The sequence below is a fragment of the Saccoglossus kowalevskii genome, chromosome 6 (assembly GCF_978046115.1).
Source record: "Saccoglossus kowalevskii chromosome 6, keSacKowa6.1, whole genome shotgun sequence".
Lineage (NCBI taxonomy): Eukaryota > Metazoa > Hemichordata > Enteropneusta > Harrimaniidae > Saccoglossus > Saccoglossus kowalevskii.
The window spans coordinates 29,555,412-29,574,337 of NC_140646.1; the positions used below are offsets into that span (position 1 = coordinate 29,555,412).

General features: G+C 33.5%; 1 protein-coding gene across 1 annotated transcript in view; it reads left to right on the plus strand.

Moving 5' to 3' along the window:
* LOC100374731 (poly [ADP-ribose] polymerase 2-like) overlaps window positions 1-18,926 on the plus strand; it is a 24,481-nt gene continuing 5,555 nt past the window's right edge. Inside the window, exons 1-12 of the mRNA XM_006818198.3 lie at window positions 1-206; window positions 3,033-3,302; window positions 4,063-4,269; window positions 7,238-7,378; window positions 8,881-8,999; window positions 9,636-9,732; window positions 12,911-13,083; window positions 14,436-14,525; window positions 15,473-15,696; window positions 16,207-16,270; window positions 16,737-16,871; window positions 18,104-18,228. Coding sequence (XP_006818261.2) covers window positions 182-206; window positions 3,033-3,302; window positions 4,063-4,269; window positions 7,238-7,378; window positions 8,881-8,999; window positions 9,636-9,732; window positions 12,911-13,083; window positions 14,436-14,525; window positions 15,473-15,696; window positions 16,207-16,270; window positions 16,737-16,871; window positions 18,104-18,228 — 1,670 coding nt within the window. The 5' untranslated portion in view covers window positions 1-181. The remainder of the gene's footprint in view (window positions 207-3,032; window positions 3,303-4,062; window positions 4,270-7,237; window positions 7,379-8,880; window positions 9,000-9,635; window positions 9,733-12,910; window positions 13,084-14,435; window positions 14,526-15,472; window positions 15,697-16,206; window positions 16,271-16,736; window positions 16,872-18,103; window positions 18,229-18,926) is intronic.

Here is an 18,926-nt window from a genome sequence, read left to right on the forward strand (position 1 = left end):
TGATGACGTTGACATTTCTGAAGATATGGCGGGAATGAATCACATGAGCTCTTGTTGATACTTGTAGGACGAAAATAGCCTTTGTTTGTATGTTATAGCTGACTCAGCAAAGACTTCCAGTATTAAAGTAACGTTTGCATTTTGAAGATCAGTGCAGCTTTTGGACAACACTACGTTTACTATGCCCCCTAGACGCAGAAAGGCAGGTAAGTCGACAGTTGTCAAAACACAAAATCATGAAATTGTATACACGTGTCTTAGTTACGCTGCAGATTTTACTTTCACTTTTCGATAATATACGACACTGACAGTCTTCTGCTGCACCGTACCAATCTCAGACAATTTCAGGGCTCCGGCATTCGCGTTACGACCTTGCTTCTTTTGATATTTGTCTGCTGTCGTTGTTTTTGTTTTTCTTCACACAAAACTTCAATAGTGACGCTAACTAGCGGCCTGACGTCAGAATGGCTCTTTGACCTACCCCGAATATATGAGGCTGTGCAAAACAGTTTATTATCAATAATATGTTGACATTATTACGGGAGTACAAAATTGTCAATCTGCATTTGAAATACCATTTTGTGACACTTATTTTATCACGGTATTTTTTTCTGCATTTTTTACAGTAATTAATCGAAAGTTCCACAAAACAGGTTATTATGTAATACCCTCCCCCAGCGCACATTTAAAGGCTGGTCTAGTGGCTGCACTCAGGATTTATCTTTTGCTGTTCATTGATGTTTAATTGTTAAAGGCAATGTCTAGCATTATAATACTAATATAAACTAACAAACAAGTCAGTCACTACTGAACCTTTGATCAGTGCACAACCACCCAAAATGCTCATCAAGGTTACTTGTTCGTAAATATGTGACATCAGAAAAATGAAACAGTAAGTTACTTCAAAAACAGAGCAAAATGTGAAATTCTTAATTCCTCTGCCGGTGGATAGTAGATTCGTCCCAAGTTGATTTGTTTGATTTTTTATGTTGGCACGATACTAACTCCCACAATATGTGCAACAAGATCTGAATAACAAACAGTATCTAATTGTGGTCATGCACTCATCAGGCATAAGACAGCACCCCGAAAACTGAACCAAAGTTGTTTATTGTTTCACCATTGGCAATATGTTAATCTGTCAATTGTCAAATCAAGTTATTCTTATTTCAAGATTAATGTTCTGAAAAGTGGTAAACACAGTAAAAGTTGTTTATTTCTTAATATTTGGGAATACTATACACGTAAATATTGTTGTAACAATGTAAGGACATGGACATGTTAAGCTTTCCGGTTCTATTTTAAATGCAGTGTGATTGTCTTGTTACCAATATATAAAAGTAATCTTGAATACAGACAACATTATTCTTTCTAGTTTGTAAAAAAAAAAAAATAACACGGCAAGCGAATCACGTTTCAGTTCAATCTCGTTAAAATCTGATGTATTGCACGGTGTGAATTTATTATATTTTTACTATATACTTTAATTATTTTGTAATTGTTTTCATTATTATTACGTACATCTTATTTTGCGAGCCTTCAAGATTACTAAAATTAGAATTCAAATTATAATAAAGTAAAATTAAAGCAATTAAAAAATAATTTTTAAAAATATGATAAAAAAATTTGATCTTATTTTAATCAATTTGTTTTCAGTCAAGACTCTACAAAGTGAGAACAAATTTATCAATTACTGATTGCCTCACACAAGTATTTGCAATTATGATTTACATGTTTGATGTTCAGATACATTGATGAAGTATGTTGAAATTAAAAATTTAATTTAGCAAAATAAATTACCAAATATTATTTGAAATAAAATATAAATTCTTGGTTTTACAAACTCTGACAGCAATTTTGTTGACATTAGCAACTTGGAACTACCCCATTTGGTCGGCTGGTAAAAACTGGTATCTTTATTCACCTGCTCACAGGAACAGGCACTTTGTTCATTTACTTTTCCCAGCTAAAATATGACTGTCTGGAACAAGTGGACAGGCCTTAATGTCGATCCCTGTTGTCTCATTGAACTTGAACTACCAACCATTCTGCAACATTTCTGGTTTTAATGTGAACTCAACTCAAAAGCCCCAGGTTAATTATATTCGCCCATGTAACCAAAAAAACATATCGCATTTAAGCTTGGGTATGCCCCAAGTTGATTATATACACTTTAAGAGCTACCCATGTGACTCACCAAAACATACCACGAACATACTGGGAAATGTTCTGAAAGCACACATTGCCTTCATTGCCATTCACCATTCCAACAAAATTGACAATTATTTGCACACCAACACAGAAATCAACTTCACCCTGCACTAGATCATAAAGCTTACCAAAGGCAATGGGACAAATGTGTATTGGGACAGATCAACTTTTGAAATGAATGTGAATTGGAATGAATTGACTGAGAATCTCTGCCTGTCATGGTGTTAAGCTCAAGCATAAACAAAATTCCCATTTTAATAGTGACAGAAAAATAAAATTCAGTTTTCAAATACACCCAAACTATATCATTTTGCACTGAAATGCTCTATCAGAATTGTGAATGAATGTACGTACTTGGCATTATGTGTTTAAAAATTATAGAAGTTTATAGTTGTTGGAAGGCAAATTCAAAGTGACGTTAATGGCCACTTGTCATTTTGAAGTTTTTGCACAGTTATCTAGAGAATACACATGATGGTCTGCTTAATTTTATATTTTTCTTTTTTCTTTTTTCTTGTATGTATGTATGCCATAATGTGAATATTTTTTTAATGTACTGTATCTGTGAACATATCCCCCACTACTGTACTGCATGTGTACAGAATGGTGTTAGTTTGTTGCTGTTGCTGACTTGGCAGTGAATGACTTGTTCATGCTATTACATGTATAATGTTGGACATTGTCTTAAAAAGTATATTTGTTCCATGAAATGACATGAGTCATTGATCTATTCCACACTGAATCTCATAAAACAAAAGCAAAATCTCATAAAACAAATCTAAATGATGGAGAAAACTGAAATAATTACTGATTTATTGCAGCAAGTGCAGCGGATACTGCAACAGAAGCTAAGAAACCAAAGACTGAGTTGGTGTTGTCATGGGAATGGGAAGGTGATGCGGGAAAATGGACTGCTTATGATGAAGATCAAATCAAAGAAATTAATGACACCTTTGATAAAGATAAAAATAAAATTGAATTTATTGTGGGTCCTACCAAATTCAATGTTTTGTTGGATAAAATGGTTCAGAAAAATGCAAAAACAGGCTGGGAAAGACGGTTAAGATGTCTTATTAAAGATGACAATGATTGTGAGTATAGTATTTGATTACTACATGTACTGTAAAAGCACTTATTTTCATTGGTATTTGCATGCACCTAGGTGAATGACAAAGAACAAATTTATTCCTCTAAGTACAATCTGGAGGTACTAAAATGTATTAAAGATATTTTTCTAATAGTTTCAATACTGTATTTTCCTCTATTAGTAGTGCAAATGCTTGTATAAATTTATGTATTTATGGTCGAAAAATGTTTATGTTATATGCACTTCTATATGAAATGCATTTCATATGAAATTATTATTTAATCATATTCTCATGGATTTAATTCTACTATTTTGAATAATATTTACTGGATTTTATTTGTTCTCATTGATTTCATTTAGTAGATTTCATTTGTCACAATCCAGTGTATAATAATACTGTACTTGGCACCCAATCCTGTTTTTAGGGGGGTGGGCACTTAATCAAGCACCCCACTCAAAACTCTGTGCCAAATTAGGGGAAATACCAGTCTTTTTTGGTGGAAATAAAATTGCAAAATGAGTTGCATTTCCACAACAGTTTTACATTGACAAAACAGAAATGATTACAAAAAATATGCATATTTTGTTACAATATTATTTACATACCATCAGAATTTACAGTGTGAAATTATTACGGTTTGTTGGAAAATGGTCAAAGTCAAGAGATTCATCATTCTCTTTGTTGAAACCCTTTAAAGTGGACCCTTATGGTATATTTACAGTATTACCTTTAATTTGATTGGAAAAACTTTGTTTTCTCACAGATTTTGTGTGGCAATGGCAAGATGAAAAAAATAAGTGGAACCCGTATAATGTAAAGAATACAGTTGTCATAGAAGCCAGTCATAAGGCAGGAAGTGATAATGTTGGTATTGAGGCACTCCGCAGAACATACACAATTGATCTTAAAAAAATGGAACAAATAAATGATGATACTGATGTAACAAGAAAAATTGAAAGATTACAAGTTGGTAAGGGACGACGTCAAAAGATCGATGTCGGATAAAAAACTTATTTCCTTTAGTTTGGGGTGGGGGGTTTTTGACCTCTAAAAGTTTCCATTCTACAAAAACGATTTTATTTTTTAATGAAGTCAAAAAAATCTTGGAGTATTTGTAGTTCGTTTTTTTTCTATCCAGCCATGGACAGAAATAACCGAAAAGGGAAAAAAAACAGAAAAATGGTTTGGTTCAAGTGTAAGTCTGCGCGTCAAATGAGGTGCATTTGTAAAATCTTTTTACACCCACCCGACAACCAACTGTTATGCAATACTACTGTCCGATTATCAATTTGTATTTAATGGTGTATTTGCATAATGATTAATCAATTGTTGGCTTTTCCACTGATATCTCAAGTACTAATCATCACATTTCAATAAAACTTGGTACATAGATATCATAGGACACTGCACAGACCTGATAGTTTTTAGGGTAATATCAGTACATATTAATTACCTAATTTGCATAATTAATTCATTTTCAGCTTTTGATATTTCAAGTAGTAATCATCCCATTTCAATAAAACTTGGTACATAGTTACTTAAGGACTGTGCAGAGACCTGATTAGTTTGGGGGTAAATATTTGTGCATATTAATCACTTTATTAGCATAATTAGTTACTAGTAATTTTCAGCTTTTCGCCTGATAACTCAAGTACTGATCATATTTCAATGAGACTTGCTACATAGATTCTCTAGGACTATGCAGAGACCTGATTAGTTTTTGGGTAAATAATTGTGGATATTAATTACCTAATTTGCATAATTAGTTATTTTTTTCCAGGAGTGTTCCACTGATATATAAAGAACCACTAATTGGATTTTATTAAAACTTTTATAGAGTATTCATCATCACATTTCAATGAACCTAGGACTATGCAGAGACCCAATTAGTTTTTGGTAAATATTTACCGGTATGCTTATTAATCACCTAATTAAAATAATTAATTAACACTGATATTTCATTTACTGATCATCACGTTTGAATAAAATTTGGTACATAAATGCTCTAGAACAATAGACAGGCCCGATTAATTTTGGGTTGTAATTTGTTCATATTAATTCTCTAATAATAATTCATAGTTTTTTTGTTCTAATCCCATTTCAATGAAACTTGGTACATAGATATTACATTACGCAGGCCTTATTAGTTTTACACTCAAATCTGTTCATATCAGTTAGGCCACAATTTTATTGATGACATCCGCGCACGCATTAGTTTTCGCCTGTTTTCAAAAAAAAAAAAATCTCTGACAAAGAGTCTCCACAGATCGGTTTTCTGTCTGGAACTTGCCACTCATATTGTCGCAAAGCGCCGACTTGTCGTAATACTCGTTTTTTGGACTACCTCAAAACCAAACTCCGCACAGTTAGATGCGCGCTACGTAAAGTGCAAAGACATATGGGAAGGAGATTGCGTCAAAACATGCCAACTTTGTCATAAATGATCCAACATGACGACCACACCACCAAAATTCGTGAGCATAAAAGTTCAGAGGTAAAACGGGGGGATTGTTGTAGACTAGTACGCAATTGACATTGGCCAGGGAGATGTGGCGTTTACACAGCTATACGAGAGATCAGTGGCGGCAAGCGAGTTTCGCCCAGACAACTTTAAGGACATATTGTCCAGAGTGGCTGTCCCGCATTTCTTTTGCAACGATGAGAGAAATGGGAGAGGAGTGGAGGTGTATGGTGACCTAAAAGTCGGTCAGACGACAAGTCAGTTTGGTTGCCTTGTTCGCATTGAAGTTGACAAAACTGCAACAAAAGCAGCGGAAGCTCCTTGGCCGAAATCCCCGATCAGGGTGAAGAAAAGTTTCTTATTATTTTTTTTTTCCATTTTCTGATTCGGATAATTTGCTTGCACACACAGTCAGTAATATTTTGATCATATGACAAATTTTCTGCATCCAAATTTTTGTTGACTCTCTGTTGGTGTTTTTTTTTTTCAATATCGAGCCTCTTATAATTTGTTACATAGTTGAAGTAGGTCTAGAGCATTTGTGAAGTGTCACTTTAAAAGCTGTAGTTTGAATGTCAAAGATGTTAATTTCCAGGTTGCTGTTGACCAACTTATTGTTCATTTTCAATACAACACAGTAAGTTTTTCTTTATTATTGAGTTGATGTGTATGCCTTTGGCAAAGCTAACATCTGCTTTATCCTCTTGCCTTTTCAAAATCAAAGGTGATGATACCTGTGACAGTAATACAGTACGAGATGTGTACATCAACATGTGCCTCCTACAAATAAAGACTTGTTGTTTTTTTGATACACTGTGGTTCAATTCGTAATAACGGCTCCGTAGTCCTGTGGTTTTAGCAGCATTTTTTTTTGGCAGAATTTTTTTTTTTGCCCTCTCGCATTAGTTTTGGGGTTTTCAGAGGATGTCATCCATAAAATTAAATCAGTGTGGCCTTACCTGATTTACATAATTAGTTTTCAGCTATTCCATCAATATCTTCAAGTACAAGTAATTTTGAATTAATTTTTAACGCGTCTTCAATACTCTCAGCACACGGGAGTTCTTTCTAAGCTTTCTTTGATTTAAACTGTATTGTAAATACTTATTATTACCGTAAATTGTCCAACAATAATAGTATTTATAATGAAAAAAAAAACAGGTTGAAATTAAACTCAAATGTTTGTGGTTGCTGTTACTCAATAAGAGTCCCATACTACTCATAGCAACATATTTTCATGTTGTGGGTCAAATGAGGTTTTACACTAAATAAAAACTACTATAACCCTTTAAGCATTTGTTAGTTGCTCATACTTTGAAACTATATAAGTTAGGGTGTCGGATTAATTCAGAGAAACTCTTGTTAATCACTAATCTAGTGATTAGATAACTGAATTTCCAGGGAGATAATCAGATTCAGAAGTATGGTATATTGGGGCAATGATGAAAGAAATTATTTTCTTTGCTTTGTATTACAGATCATAAACCTCTAAAGACTGTTGCAGCAGCAAAGGCAAGTACAGCTAAAGTGAAATCTGAGGCTCCAGTTAAGAAATCAAAAAACAAAGTCAAAGAAGAGGATACTGGGAATGATGTGAAATCATCAACGTCAAAATCAAGTAAGATTCCAGTGGATTTTGTTATTATCTAAGATGTGTATTGTTGCTTTATTTTAGAAATCGATCAGTAAGCTGTGATGATTGAAAATAGCTGAGTGACCAGATTTAACTTTAACAATAATAATGATATTGCATCCTTAAAAATAATTTCTATTGATTGATTGCAATAAAATGTCAGTAATAAAATACAATACGATGCTAAAGGAAAATATCAGTCATTGATATTTCTGATTTCAAATATTTTGTATAATATATTTTCAATAATATAAAATATCATGTTATCACAAAATAAACAAGGGACATTATACATTTAAATATCATTACTTTTTAGTTCTTTAATATTGATATTATTACAGCCATTCTAAGAATTATTCCGAGAGTCAGTTAGCAAAATGACTTGCAACTTTGCAAAACACTTTGATCTTTGCTCAATCTAGACTTGTGGACGCAACTTGATTGACGGGCACGTGGTTTGGGATTACTATTTCATAGGGGTTGTCGGCATGGTGAATTGCAAGTATTATCTAGCATGCATATACAGAAACTATTCTTTATTTTTTCATATTTATATTGTAATTATTTTCAGTAATTTTAAAAATCGCAAGTTGGGTGTTGCTTAAATTTGTCAAAAAATGTCAACCCCTCACTCTTTTTAGTCAGTTGTACCTGTTACAAAAATGGACTAGACATAATAACGGTTGTCATACCCTCGTCATTTTCAAACTGCAGTTGAAAAAGTTTTCCGTCCATGTATCCTTGACGTACTCTCCTACCTCGGTATGAAATCTAAATTTGATACATAATGCAAGTAATGTAAAAACAATTTTTAGTTTGGCTCAAAACTGTCGCGAAACTGCAGCACATCCAATGCTAAGAAACTTTACTTTGAGCCTTCCCCCCAAAGTTCATCAATACCTGGGGTTACTCAACACTCGGAATTTGTTTTGTAAATTGCATTATGTCAGGTGGACTCAGATGGTTATACCAATTTAAAATAACATTTTAATGCATATACAACATATAAACTGTTAATGTATGGTAACCAACATGTGTCGTTTTGAAAACGGAATTTTACCCGCATCTAGCAAGATAATGGAATGATCCCAATTGTGGGCGTGTCAATACAAGTCTAGAATTGAAAATAGAGTGTTTTGCAAAGTTCCAAGATATATTGCTGACTGTCCGAATAATTCTCAGAACAGCTGTAAATAGCTTTTGACTTTCTGTTTTGTACCCAAGATGTTTAATGACGACCTACAATTTGATTATTACCCTTCATTTTGTCACCATCAAATGCTAGTGATGTTTAAAAAAAGATATTTTAAGTTTAGGAGGTTTTACAGGACTGAAGAGTATGCAAAAAATAGTTGTGTTATTCAAAACCAGAATTGTCAGTGAATAAGTGAGAAAGTTTGCTAACTTGCTGCCCAAGCAATTGCGAGACATGCTACAAAACATGTTGGTGTACAAGTTTCCTAATTATATTGTGCTTGTGTTATTAGGTATGAAGACTGTCATAGTGAAAGGCAAAGCACCTGTAGACTCAGAATGCGAACAGAAGATAGGGGTTGCACATGTATATTGGGAAGGCAATGATATCTATAATACCATGCTTAACCAGGTCAGTTTATAGTGTCACATGACTGGGTCTTTAAAGCTCTCATTAGAGTAAAGTTATGGATTTTGGTAAAACTATCACCTCATCAGCATGTCTACAAGACACTTTCCTAGATAGAAAGCCAGACTCAAATATTGAGGGACAAAAAGTATGCCGTGAACACAACTGACTATGCTGATGTGTATAGTATTTTATTATATATCTGACTTTGAAACGTCATATGGACATGTTCGAAAGTGTTACAAACACATTTGAATGCCTTCCTTATTTGGAAATTGTGTGTCACCTTACTTCACATTTAAAAAAATTTTCTTTGATTATTTCAGACACAGAAGCATTATCAGCTTGTGATAACAATACAATCTCATCACTGAGCGCAAATGTTTACACAACGTGAACTGTTTTTTTGTTGACATTTCAGATTGTTATTTCTCATTAATTTATTACTACAAGCACAGGGTGCTCACATGAGTGTTGCAAAATATAAGCACTTGGGCAGTATGGAAACACTACGCTTTGGTCAATACAAGCATTGTACTGCCTTCTTGCCTACTTTGCAGTATTCTCATAACAACCTCGTAATATTTCAACCGAGAAATGTCATAAACATATAACATTCTCTTTTATTTTATTTTACAGACAAATTTAATGAACAATAACAACAAATATTATCTCATACAGTTACTTGAAGATGATAATAAACCAAACTATAGTGTGTGGATGAGATGGGGGAGAGGTGAGTCTATTTACGTGTCAGCATAGAATTTTGCCAGTGTTCCATTTAAGCAAATTTGGCACTAAGAATTGTTGTGTTTGCACCTCAAAAACAAACTTCAAATTGGGTGTATTTAAATATAAAATGCTTGAAATAAAAAATACAAAAACATTTCACAGAGTACTCATCTTTTGAAAATGCCATTTTACTTAATTATATTATTGAAATAAAGTTGTAGCTATCCTCTTCCGTTGACTGTTGGCAAAGAACCCAACAATTTAATATACAAAATTTGGATTATTTTTCATTTACATACTAGGAGAAAATAATTTGTACCAACTAACATCACATGCATACAAACAATTAGTAGATGCGACAGATGTTCAACTGATAGCTGCAGTATATTTGTAGATGCAACAGATGGTCAATTAATAGCTGCAGTAGATGCAACAGATATTCAATTGATAGCTGCAGTATATTTGTAGATGCAACAGATGGTCAATTAATAGCTGCAGTAGATGCGACAGATGTTCAATTGATAGCTGCAGTAGATGCGACAGATGTTCAATTGATAGCTGCAGTAGATGCAACAGATATTCAATTGATAGCTGCAGTATATTTGTAGATGCAACAGATGGTCAATTAATAGCTGCAGTAGATGCGACAGATATTCAATTGATAGCTGCAGTATATTTGTAGATGCAACAGATGGTCAATTAATGGCTGCAGTAGATGCAACAGATGTTCAATTGATAGCTGCAGTAGATGCGACAGATGTTCAATTGATAGCTGCAGTACATTTGTAGATGCAACAGATGTTCAATTAATAGCTGCAGTAGATGCGACAGATGTTCAATTGATAGCTGCAGTACATTTGTAGATGCAACAGATGTTCAATTAATAGCTGCAGTAGATGCAACAGATGTTCAATTGATGGCTGCAGTATATTTGTAGATGCAACAGATGGTCAATTAATAGCTGCAGTAGATGCAACAGATATTCAATTGATAGCTGCAGTATATTTGTAGATGCAACAGATGGTCAATTAATAGCTGCAGTAGATGCAACAGATGTTCAATTAATAGCTGCAGTAGATGCAACAGATGTTCAATTAATAGCTGCAGTAGATGCAACAGATATTCAATTGATAGCTGCAGTATATTTGTAGATGCAACAGATGGTCAATTAATAGCTGCAGTAGATGCAACAGATGGTCAATTAATAGCTGCAGTAGATGCAACAGATATTCAATTGATAGCTGCAGTATATTTGTAGATGCAACAGATGGTCAATTAATAGCTGCAGTAAATGCAACAGATATTCAATTGATAGCTGCAGTATATTTGTAGATGCAACAGATGGTCAATTAATAGCTGCAGTAGATGCGACAGATGTTCAATTGATAGCTGCAGTAGATGCGACAGATGTTCAATTGATAGCTGCAGTAGATGCAACAGATATTCAATTGATAGCTGCAGTATATTTGTAGATGCAACAGATGGTCAATTAATAGCTGCAGTAGATGCGACAGATGTTCAATTGATAGCTGCAGTATATTTGTAGATGCAACAGATGGTCAATTAATGGCTGCAGTAGATGCAACAGATGTTCAATTGATAGCTGCAGTAGATGCGACAGATGTTCAATTGATAGCTGCAGTACATTTGTAGATGCAACAGATGTTCAATTAATAGCTGCAGTAGATGCGACAGATGTTCAATTGATAGCTGCAGTACATTTGTAGATGCAACAGATGTTCAATTAATAGCTGCAGTAGATGCAACAGATGTTCAATTGATAGCTGCAGTAGATGCGACAGATGTTCAATTGATAGCTGCAGTACATTTGTAGATGCAACAGATGGTCAATTAATGGCTGCAGTAGATGCAACAGATGTTCAATTGATAGCTGCAGTAGATGCGACAGATGTTCAATTGATAGCTGCAGTACATTTGTAGATGCAACAGATGTTCAATTAATAGCTGCAGTAGATGCGACAGATGTTCAACTGATAGCTGCAGTATATTTGTAGATGCGACAGATGGTCAATTGATAGCTGCAGTAGATGCAACATATGTTCAATTGATAGCTGCAGTAGATGCAACATGTTGGATTGATAGCTGCAGTAGATGTGACAGATACAATTTATGTTCAACTGATAGCTGCAGTAAATGCAATGTGTTCAATTAATAGCACAAAAGATGCATCAGATGTTCAATTGATAGCTGCAGTACATTTGTAGATGCGACAGATGTTCAATTGATAGCTGCAGTACATTTGTAGATGCAACAGATGTTCAATTGATAGAAGCAGTAAATGCAATTTATGTTCAACTGATAGCTGCAGTAAATGCAATGTGTTCAATTAATAGCACAAAAGATGCATCAGATGTTCAATTGATAGCTGCAGTATATTTGTAGAAGCGACAGATGTTCAATTGATAGCTGCAGTACATTTGTAGATGCGACAGATGTTCAATTGATAGCTGCAGTAAATGCAATGTGTTCAATTGATAGCACAAAAGATGCAACAGATGTTCAATTGATAGCTGCAGTATATTTGTAGAAGCGTCAGATGTTCAATTGATAGCTGCAGTAGATGCGACAGATGTTCAATTGATACCTGCAGTATATTTGTAGATGCAGCAGATGTTCAATTGATAGCTGCAATAGATGCAACAGATGTTCAATTGATAGCTGCAGTAGATGCAACAGATGTTCAATTGATAGCTGCAGTAGATGCAACAGATATTCAATTGATACCTGCAGTATATTTGTAGATGCAGCAGATGTTCAATTGATAGCTGCAGTAGATGCAACAGATGTTCAATTGATAGCTGCAGTATGTTTGTAGATGCAACTGATGTTCAATTGATAGCTGCAGTAGATGCAACAGATGTTCAATTGATAGCTGCACTAGATGTGACAATATTCAAGTATTAGATTGATAACTCCAGTAAATCAGTAAATGCGACGGGTGTTCGATAGCTGCAGATGCTACATGTCCAAAAATTTGTTGTTTACAAACACTAGAGGGCAGTGTTACAATAGCTAGCAAGAGATGAAGAACATCTCTTTTTGGGCTCAGTTTATATTACATTTGTTTACTCTTTCATTGATTGAATGTGACTTTGAACACAATTAACTGTTTGAGCTGCGCTTCTATAGAATGAAAGAATAAAATGCTGTCTTTTTTAAAGTTGGTAAACATGGCCAGACGAGTTTATTTCCTTGTGGTTCTAATCTGGACGAAGCAAAGAAGATATTTATGAAGAAATTTCGGGATAAGACTTTAAATGACTGGTATAATAGAAAGAAGTTTGTGAAAGTGCAAGGAAAATATGATATGTTGGAAATGGACTACAGTGCTAAGGTGAGAATGGGAACAAGACATACTACATTATGTGAACAAGCCTTGCAGGTCATATTTCAGCATTATGTTCACTGATTATTGACTGTATTAAAGTGTAACTTGTTAGCTACATGTTTAGATTGGTCTGCTTTGAACTAAATTAGTACAAAATCATCGACATTTCAAGTTTGGTCGGTTGTTTCACATCATTCTGTGGTGAGTTGTGCTCTTTAAACTTGTCACAACATTAGCATATCTCATTTCTTTACACTGTTCTCTATCAGTCATCTTTCAGAACCCTCTAGACGGAATCTGTTCATTATTTGCATGTGCCTAGTGATTTAAATCAAAGATGGCCAACTGGTAGCCATTTTTGTTGTTGAAAATGTAGAATCCTGGACTTTTCATTTTCAAATTTGGCACATACATTATACATGTTAGGATACATGTTCATGACAATTTGTTTTACAATCGGATGGATGGCGGCGATCTTGCTTTTTGGCTATACTTATATCTCCAAGACTTACGGACCATTTATTATTGATATTTGGCACATACATCTTACATGTTGGATTACATGTCTGTTAGCCAGCCATCTTGTTTTTTTAGCTCCGCTGTCGACTTTGTCGAGCGGAGCTTATCATATGAGTTGTCCGATGACCTTCGTCCATGTCAATGTTTTACTTTTTCAACTTCTTCTTGAAAATTACAAGCCTGAATGCTTTGATACTTAGTGTATATGTACCTTGGGTAGACCTCTCCTAGATTTGGATTTCATGATGATATCTTCAATTCTCTAATTTTGGTGAATATTTTTGTCATTTTTGGTAAAAATGATATTTTCGACTTGTTGAAAACCGCAAGTCCAATTGCTTTTATATTATATATATAGGTACTACATGTCGACCTCTTTCAGATTTGTTACTTTCGTTGTTTATATCTTCAATTATCTAATTTAGATGATTGTTTTTTTCATTTTTGGTGAAAAGTGAATTTTTGATAGATGTTCATTTTGTGATTTGATTAAAGATATTTATTAAAGAATTATAAAGTGTCATTATTATAAATAGCAAATACATGTAGAAGTATAAATTTTGTGAACATATATTAGATTACAAATTTAGAAGTAAATTAATAAATCTTATTTTTGTTGATACTAGATTAGTATATTATTCACTTTCAATTACTGACCATACACTAAAAATTCATTCAGAAACAATTTACCTGGTCACATGACCAGTTATTTTAATATCCAATTTGATGGCTTATGTTATTCATGTAGGTAGGTAGACTTGCAGCCATCTTGCATTTTGGCCATATTACTTTGTTAGGCATGACATGTTTCCTAATTGCAACATATTTTCTTATTGCAGGATGCAAACGAAACTGAAACTGATTCAAAGAAGAAAATAAAGAAAGAAGACATTCCTGTACCTGATTCAAAACTTGATAAACGTGTGCAGGTAAGCTGGTGTCTATGTTATGATTTAGTGAATAGTGCTACAAAAAGTGTTAAAAGAATTAACAGTTGAAGTTGTATTGTCAGCAGAACTTACCATATTTTGTTGATAACACTTTGTCGAGCGAAGCTTATCATATGAGTGATCATCCATGTCAACTTTTTCGACTTCTTCTTGAAGTCGACAATTCTTATTTCTTTGATACTTAGTGTATTATGTACCTTAGGCAGACCTGTCTTAGATTTGTTCATTTCATGATGATATCTTTAATTCTCTAATTTTGATGAATATTTTTGTAATTTGTGGTAAAAAGTGATATTTTTGACTTTTTGTTAAAAACTACAAGTTCGATTGATATGTACCTCAGGTAGACTGCTCTCAGATTTGTTCATTTTCTAATGATATCTTCAGTTCTTTATTTGAAATGTGCATTGCTCTCAGATTTGTTCATTTTCTAATGATATCTTCAGTTCTTTATTTGAAATGTGCATTGCTAAGAGCGGAGCTATCTCAGCCCAGAGGCTGATGTTTTGGTTGCAAAAAATGCTTATTTAGGATTCAAAAGAAAAAAAGTTTACTGTAGATCAAAGTATCCTTGTTTGGAAGTTATTTTTAGAACATTTTTATCTCAATTTAGAGACCAAATTATGTTTTTTGTTGTTACTGACTCCTATTCAAGAATACAATGTAAAATTGTGACAAGCATGAATGGGTGAATCATGTTTTGAGAATGAGCTGTTATTGTGAAAAGTCTTAAATGCTTATATTAAATAATTTATCTTCTGAAAGTGACTAAACTTTTTTTATTATTCAAAAATGACTTTTCATCAAAAGCAATGTCATTGATAAATCTCTATAGCAATACCAACACTCTGAGATGTACAAAGTATTAAAGTGCACCCCAAGCTGCAGTGTTAGTTGATTTGGTGTATTTGTGTTATACATTGCAGGATCTGATTGAGCTAATATGCAATGTCAAAGCCATGGAGGATATGGTGATTGAAATGAAATACGACGCCAAGAAGGCACCACTTGGTAAACTAACAGAAGAACAAATTAATGCTGGTTATAGTGCTTTGAAAGAAATAGAGTATTGTATCAACAATAATGTAATTGGAAATCGACTCATTCAAGCTTGTGATGCGTACTATACTCGGGTTCCTCATGATTTCGGGTTAGTTGGTTTTATATCTCTGAAATGTAAACTTTTGTGTTGGTCTCTGTTGATGGTAATGTTTAATTTTTGGTGCTTAAGGGTTTGACCATTAAAAGCTCTGAGAAGTGAAGGAGGTAGAATTTGAAAAATTCCTAAAATGAAAAATCCTACAGAATAAATGACCAAAACAAAATAAATTGATTGATTGAAACTCACATTGTTACATTTAATACAGAAAATGTAATGGTCAAACTCTTACTACTACCATTGTAATTGATGACATAATATGTCATCTTTATTTGCAGGTTTAGTTTCCAAGAATCCCACATTTACAGGAAGTTAAATTATAAATATGGGATATGAGGCTTTCTATATACTAGTACTATATACTCTATATACTAGACTACACATAATTTACAGTAATTCTCAATCAATCTAAATTTATTGTTGGATGCAGTTTGGAATATTAACATTCTTTTTCAATAAATAATTGTGAAATCTAAATATCTTTATTTTTACTCCTTCCAGAATGAAGAGGCCACCAATTATAAGAACAGTAGTGGAATTACAGCGAGAGATTGATTTGATAGAGGTAATTTATTCCGTTAAAACCCATAATCTTTGAATTCAATTTTGTGAGGTTTTTATTTTGATCAATACCTGTACCCAATAGAAAATTTTGCAGTGTATCACCAAAATTGTAGATGACAATTTAGTGTTGAACAGTGTAAATCTTATATATATGATTTCAAGGTTGTGCAGATATTTTTACATGGTTTAGGTAAGTTTTATATAGCACAGATTCGTTTCATAGGCATATATGTTTTATGTGCAGATAAGTTTTACTAGTGCATATATGTTTTTATATGGCGCAGGTAAACTTTATGTGGTTTATGTGCATATATCTTTTATGTGATGCAAATAAGTTTTATGTGATGCTGGTAACTATGACATGACTATGACTTCACTTCATTTTTACGCATAGAAATCAAATGTTCAACCTCATCTGTATATATTTACAAATTTATTAAAGCGTGTTTTGTTTTTTTTATTTACAGGCTTTAGGAGATATTCAGATTGCTATGACCATAATAAAGAAAGAATCTAATGAATTAGAAAACCCTGTAGATAGACATTATAAATCACTGAAGTGTAACTTGGAACCATTAGACAAGAAAGATTCTGTCTTCAAGGTAAGCATATACATATCAGCAATATCCCATTCTGGTATGTTTTTGTATGGATCAGTGTATGTGGTATTACTACAAGGCAGATAACACATAGTAGAGCAACCTTTATCATGTAGTCTGTGGTTTTGCCCAGTGTTCCTTCTAAGCAAATCTGTACCATTGATATTTTCTCCAGGAAAGTCAAGCTAAATATTGGTTTTGTTTTTGACCAACTTAGTGCCTAGTGACCTCAACTCAAAAGATCCTGACTTTTCACCCAATTCAGAATTTATCAAGATATTTTTGCCCAGCAAAAGTCTTGACGAAGTAAAACGTTGTACAAAACAAGTTGTATCTGCATTCATTTCTACAATGAACAACAAGCACAAATGTTCTCAAAAACCAAGTTATTAACCAATTAAAGTACTGTATGATACTGAAACAATTCACCACAAATATTCAACTATTGTCGATGGCAAAACTATTATCGGATTTGTTTGTATTGATTTAGGCAGAAAAATTACATGTCTTTTTAGGTATGTAAGGGGATCTGAAATCTAACTCTGCGGTGTGATTTTGCGACTCGCTAAATGTTGATTATTGCACTCTGCGAAAGAGTCACAGTGTCACTCTGCGAAGAGCATGATTCTGATTAGTTGGTTGAAAAGCGTGAATACCAATTGTTGATCAATGCCCATATTACTTCTTTATTCACAGCGTAAGGATTACTGTATGCCTTATAAAAAAATTAAGTTTTAAATGGTTATTTCGCCGACTGCTCACTAACTATGATAAACAAGTGTGTAAACATTATGTACCAGAGACGTGCTGCATAGTTTGGTGATCGGCAAGCACATGGAAGACAAATTGTAGGACCAAACAAATGTCACATGGTTTACGGTGATTAGACACATCACACCGCTGGCTAGAAATGTGAAATAGTGTAACACCGTTGGTCTTGACTGCCTATTTACGATGTGGCGTTAACGCCATCTTGGAGTTGTAAGGCATCGTCCTTACAACAATGCTCATTAGCATAGGCGACAGTTTCAAACGTGACTTTTCACATGTTCTACGTTTTGAAAACAACCAATTTCTTGATTTAAAAAAAATCATGCCATTTTACTATTCAAATAAATGAAAACTTCATTTATGGTTCATTTTAAATCTGCACAATGTCCCTGAAATTTCAGTGAACATTGAACTCCATTCATTTACATTGACATTCATTTACATTGATGTGTTTGATTTTACAGCTTATTAATGATTATGTACAGAACACACATGCAATAACTCATAATCAGTACAAAATGGAAGTACTTGATGTTTTTGAAATGGAGAAGGAAGGAGAAAAGGAGCAATTCAAAGATTTAGGTAACAGGTAAAGACAAATATATTTAACTATACTGACCAAGATTGAAATTATTTTATTGCTTAACTTGTTTAATTTTTCACTTCCTTAGGATTGAAAATTACTGCTGGATTTGCTATATTAAAAGCACACTTAAATAGAGAATTGAATATAGTGTGCCATGCTCGGTTCATCACGTTCAAATACATCACATATCTTGGGTGACAAATGCATTATTCGATTCAAGATAGCCATTTTTTGCTAAATAAATCATCAAGATCAAACATTTTGGCCATTTAAGAACCAGATCTCAGTCGTGTATGGATGGATTGCGTTCAAATTTGGTGAATACATTCATGCCATTTTGAATCTGATCTGAAAAACAAACAAAAAATGGTGGCCATTGATTTAATGAATGCTGTTCAGGGCCGTATCTCTGACATCATGTTTAAACCATGTCATACATCATGTTGTACTTATGAACATGTAATTGTTTGATGATCCAAATCAAGATTGCTGAATGGCAGTCATTTTAATGATTAAAAAAATTCACCAAAATCAAACATTTCTGCCATTCAGAAGCTGGATCTTCATTGTGCATGGATGGATTAAACTTGGACATTGGATGTTATGATGTTGAACTAACTACTGAATATCAATTACAACTTGGTATAGTTTTACAATACCATATCTGGATTGGTCATTTGAAACCAACAAGCATTTTGATT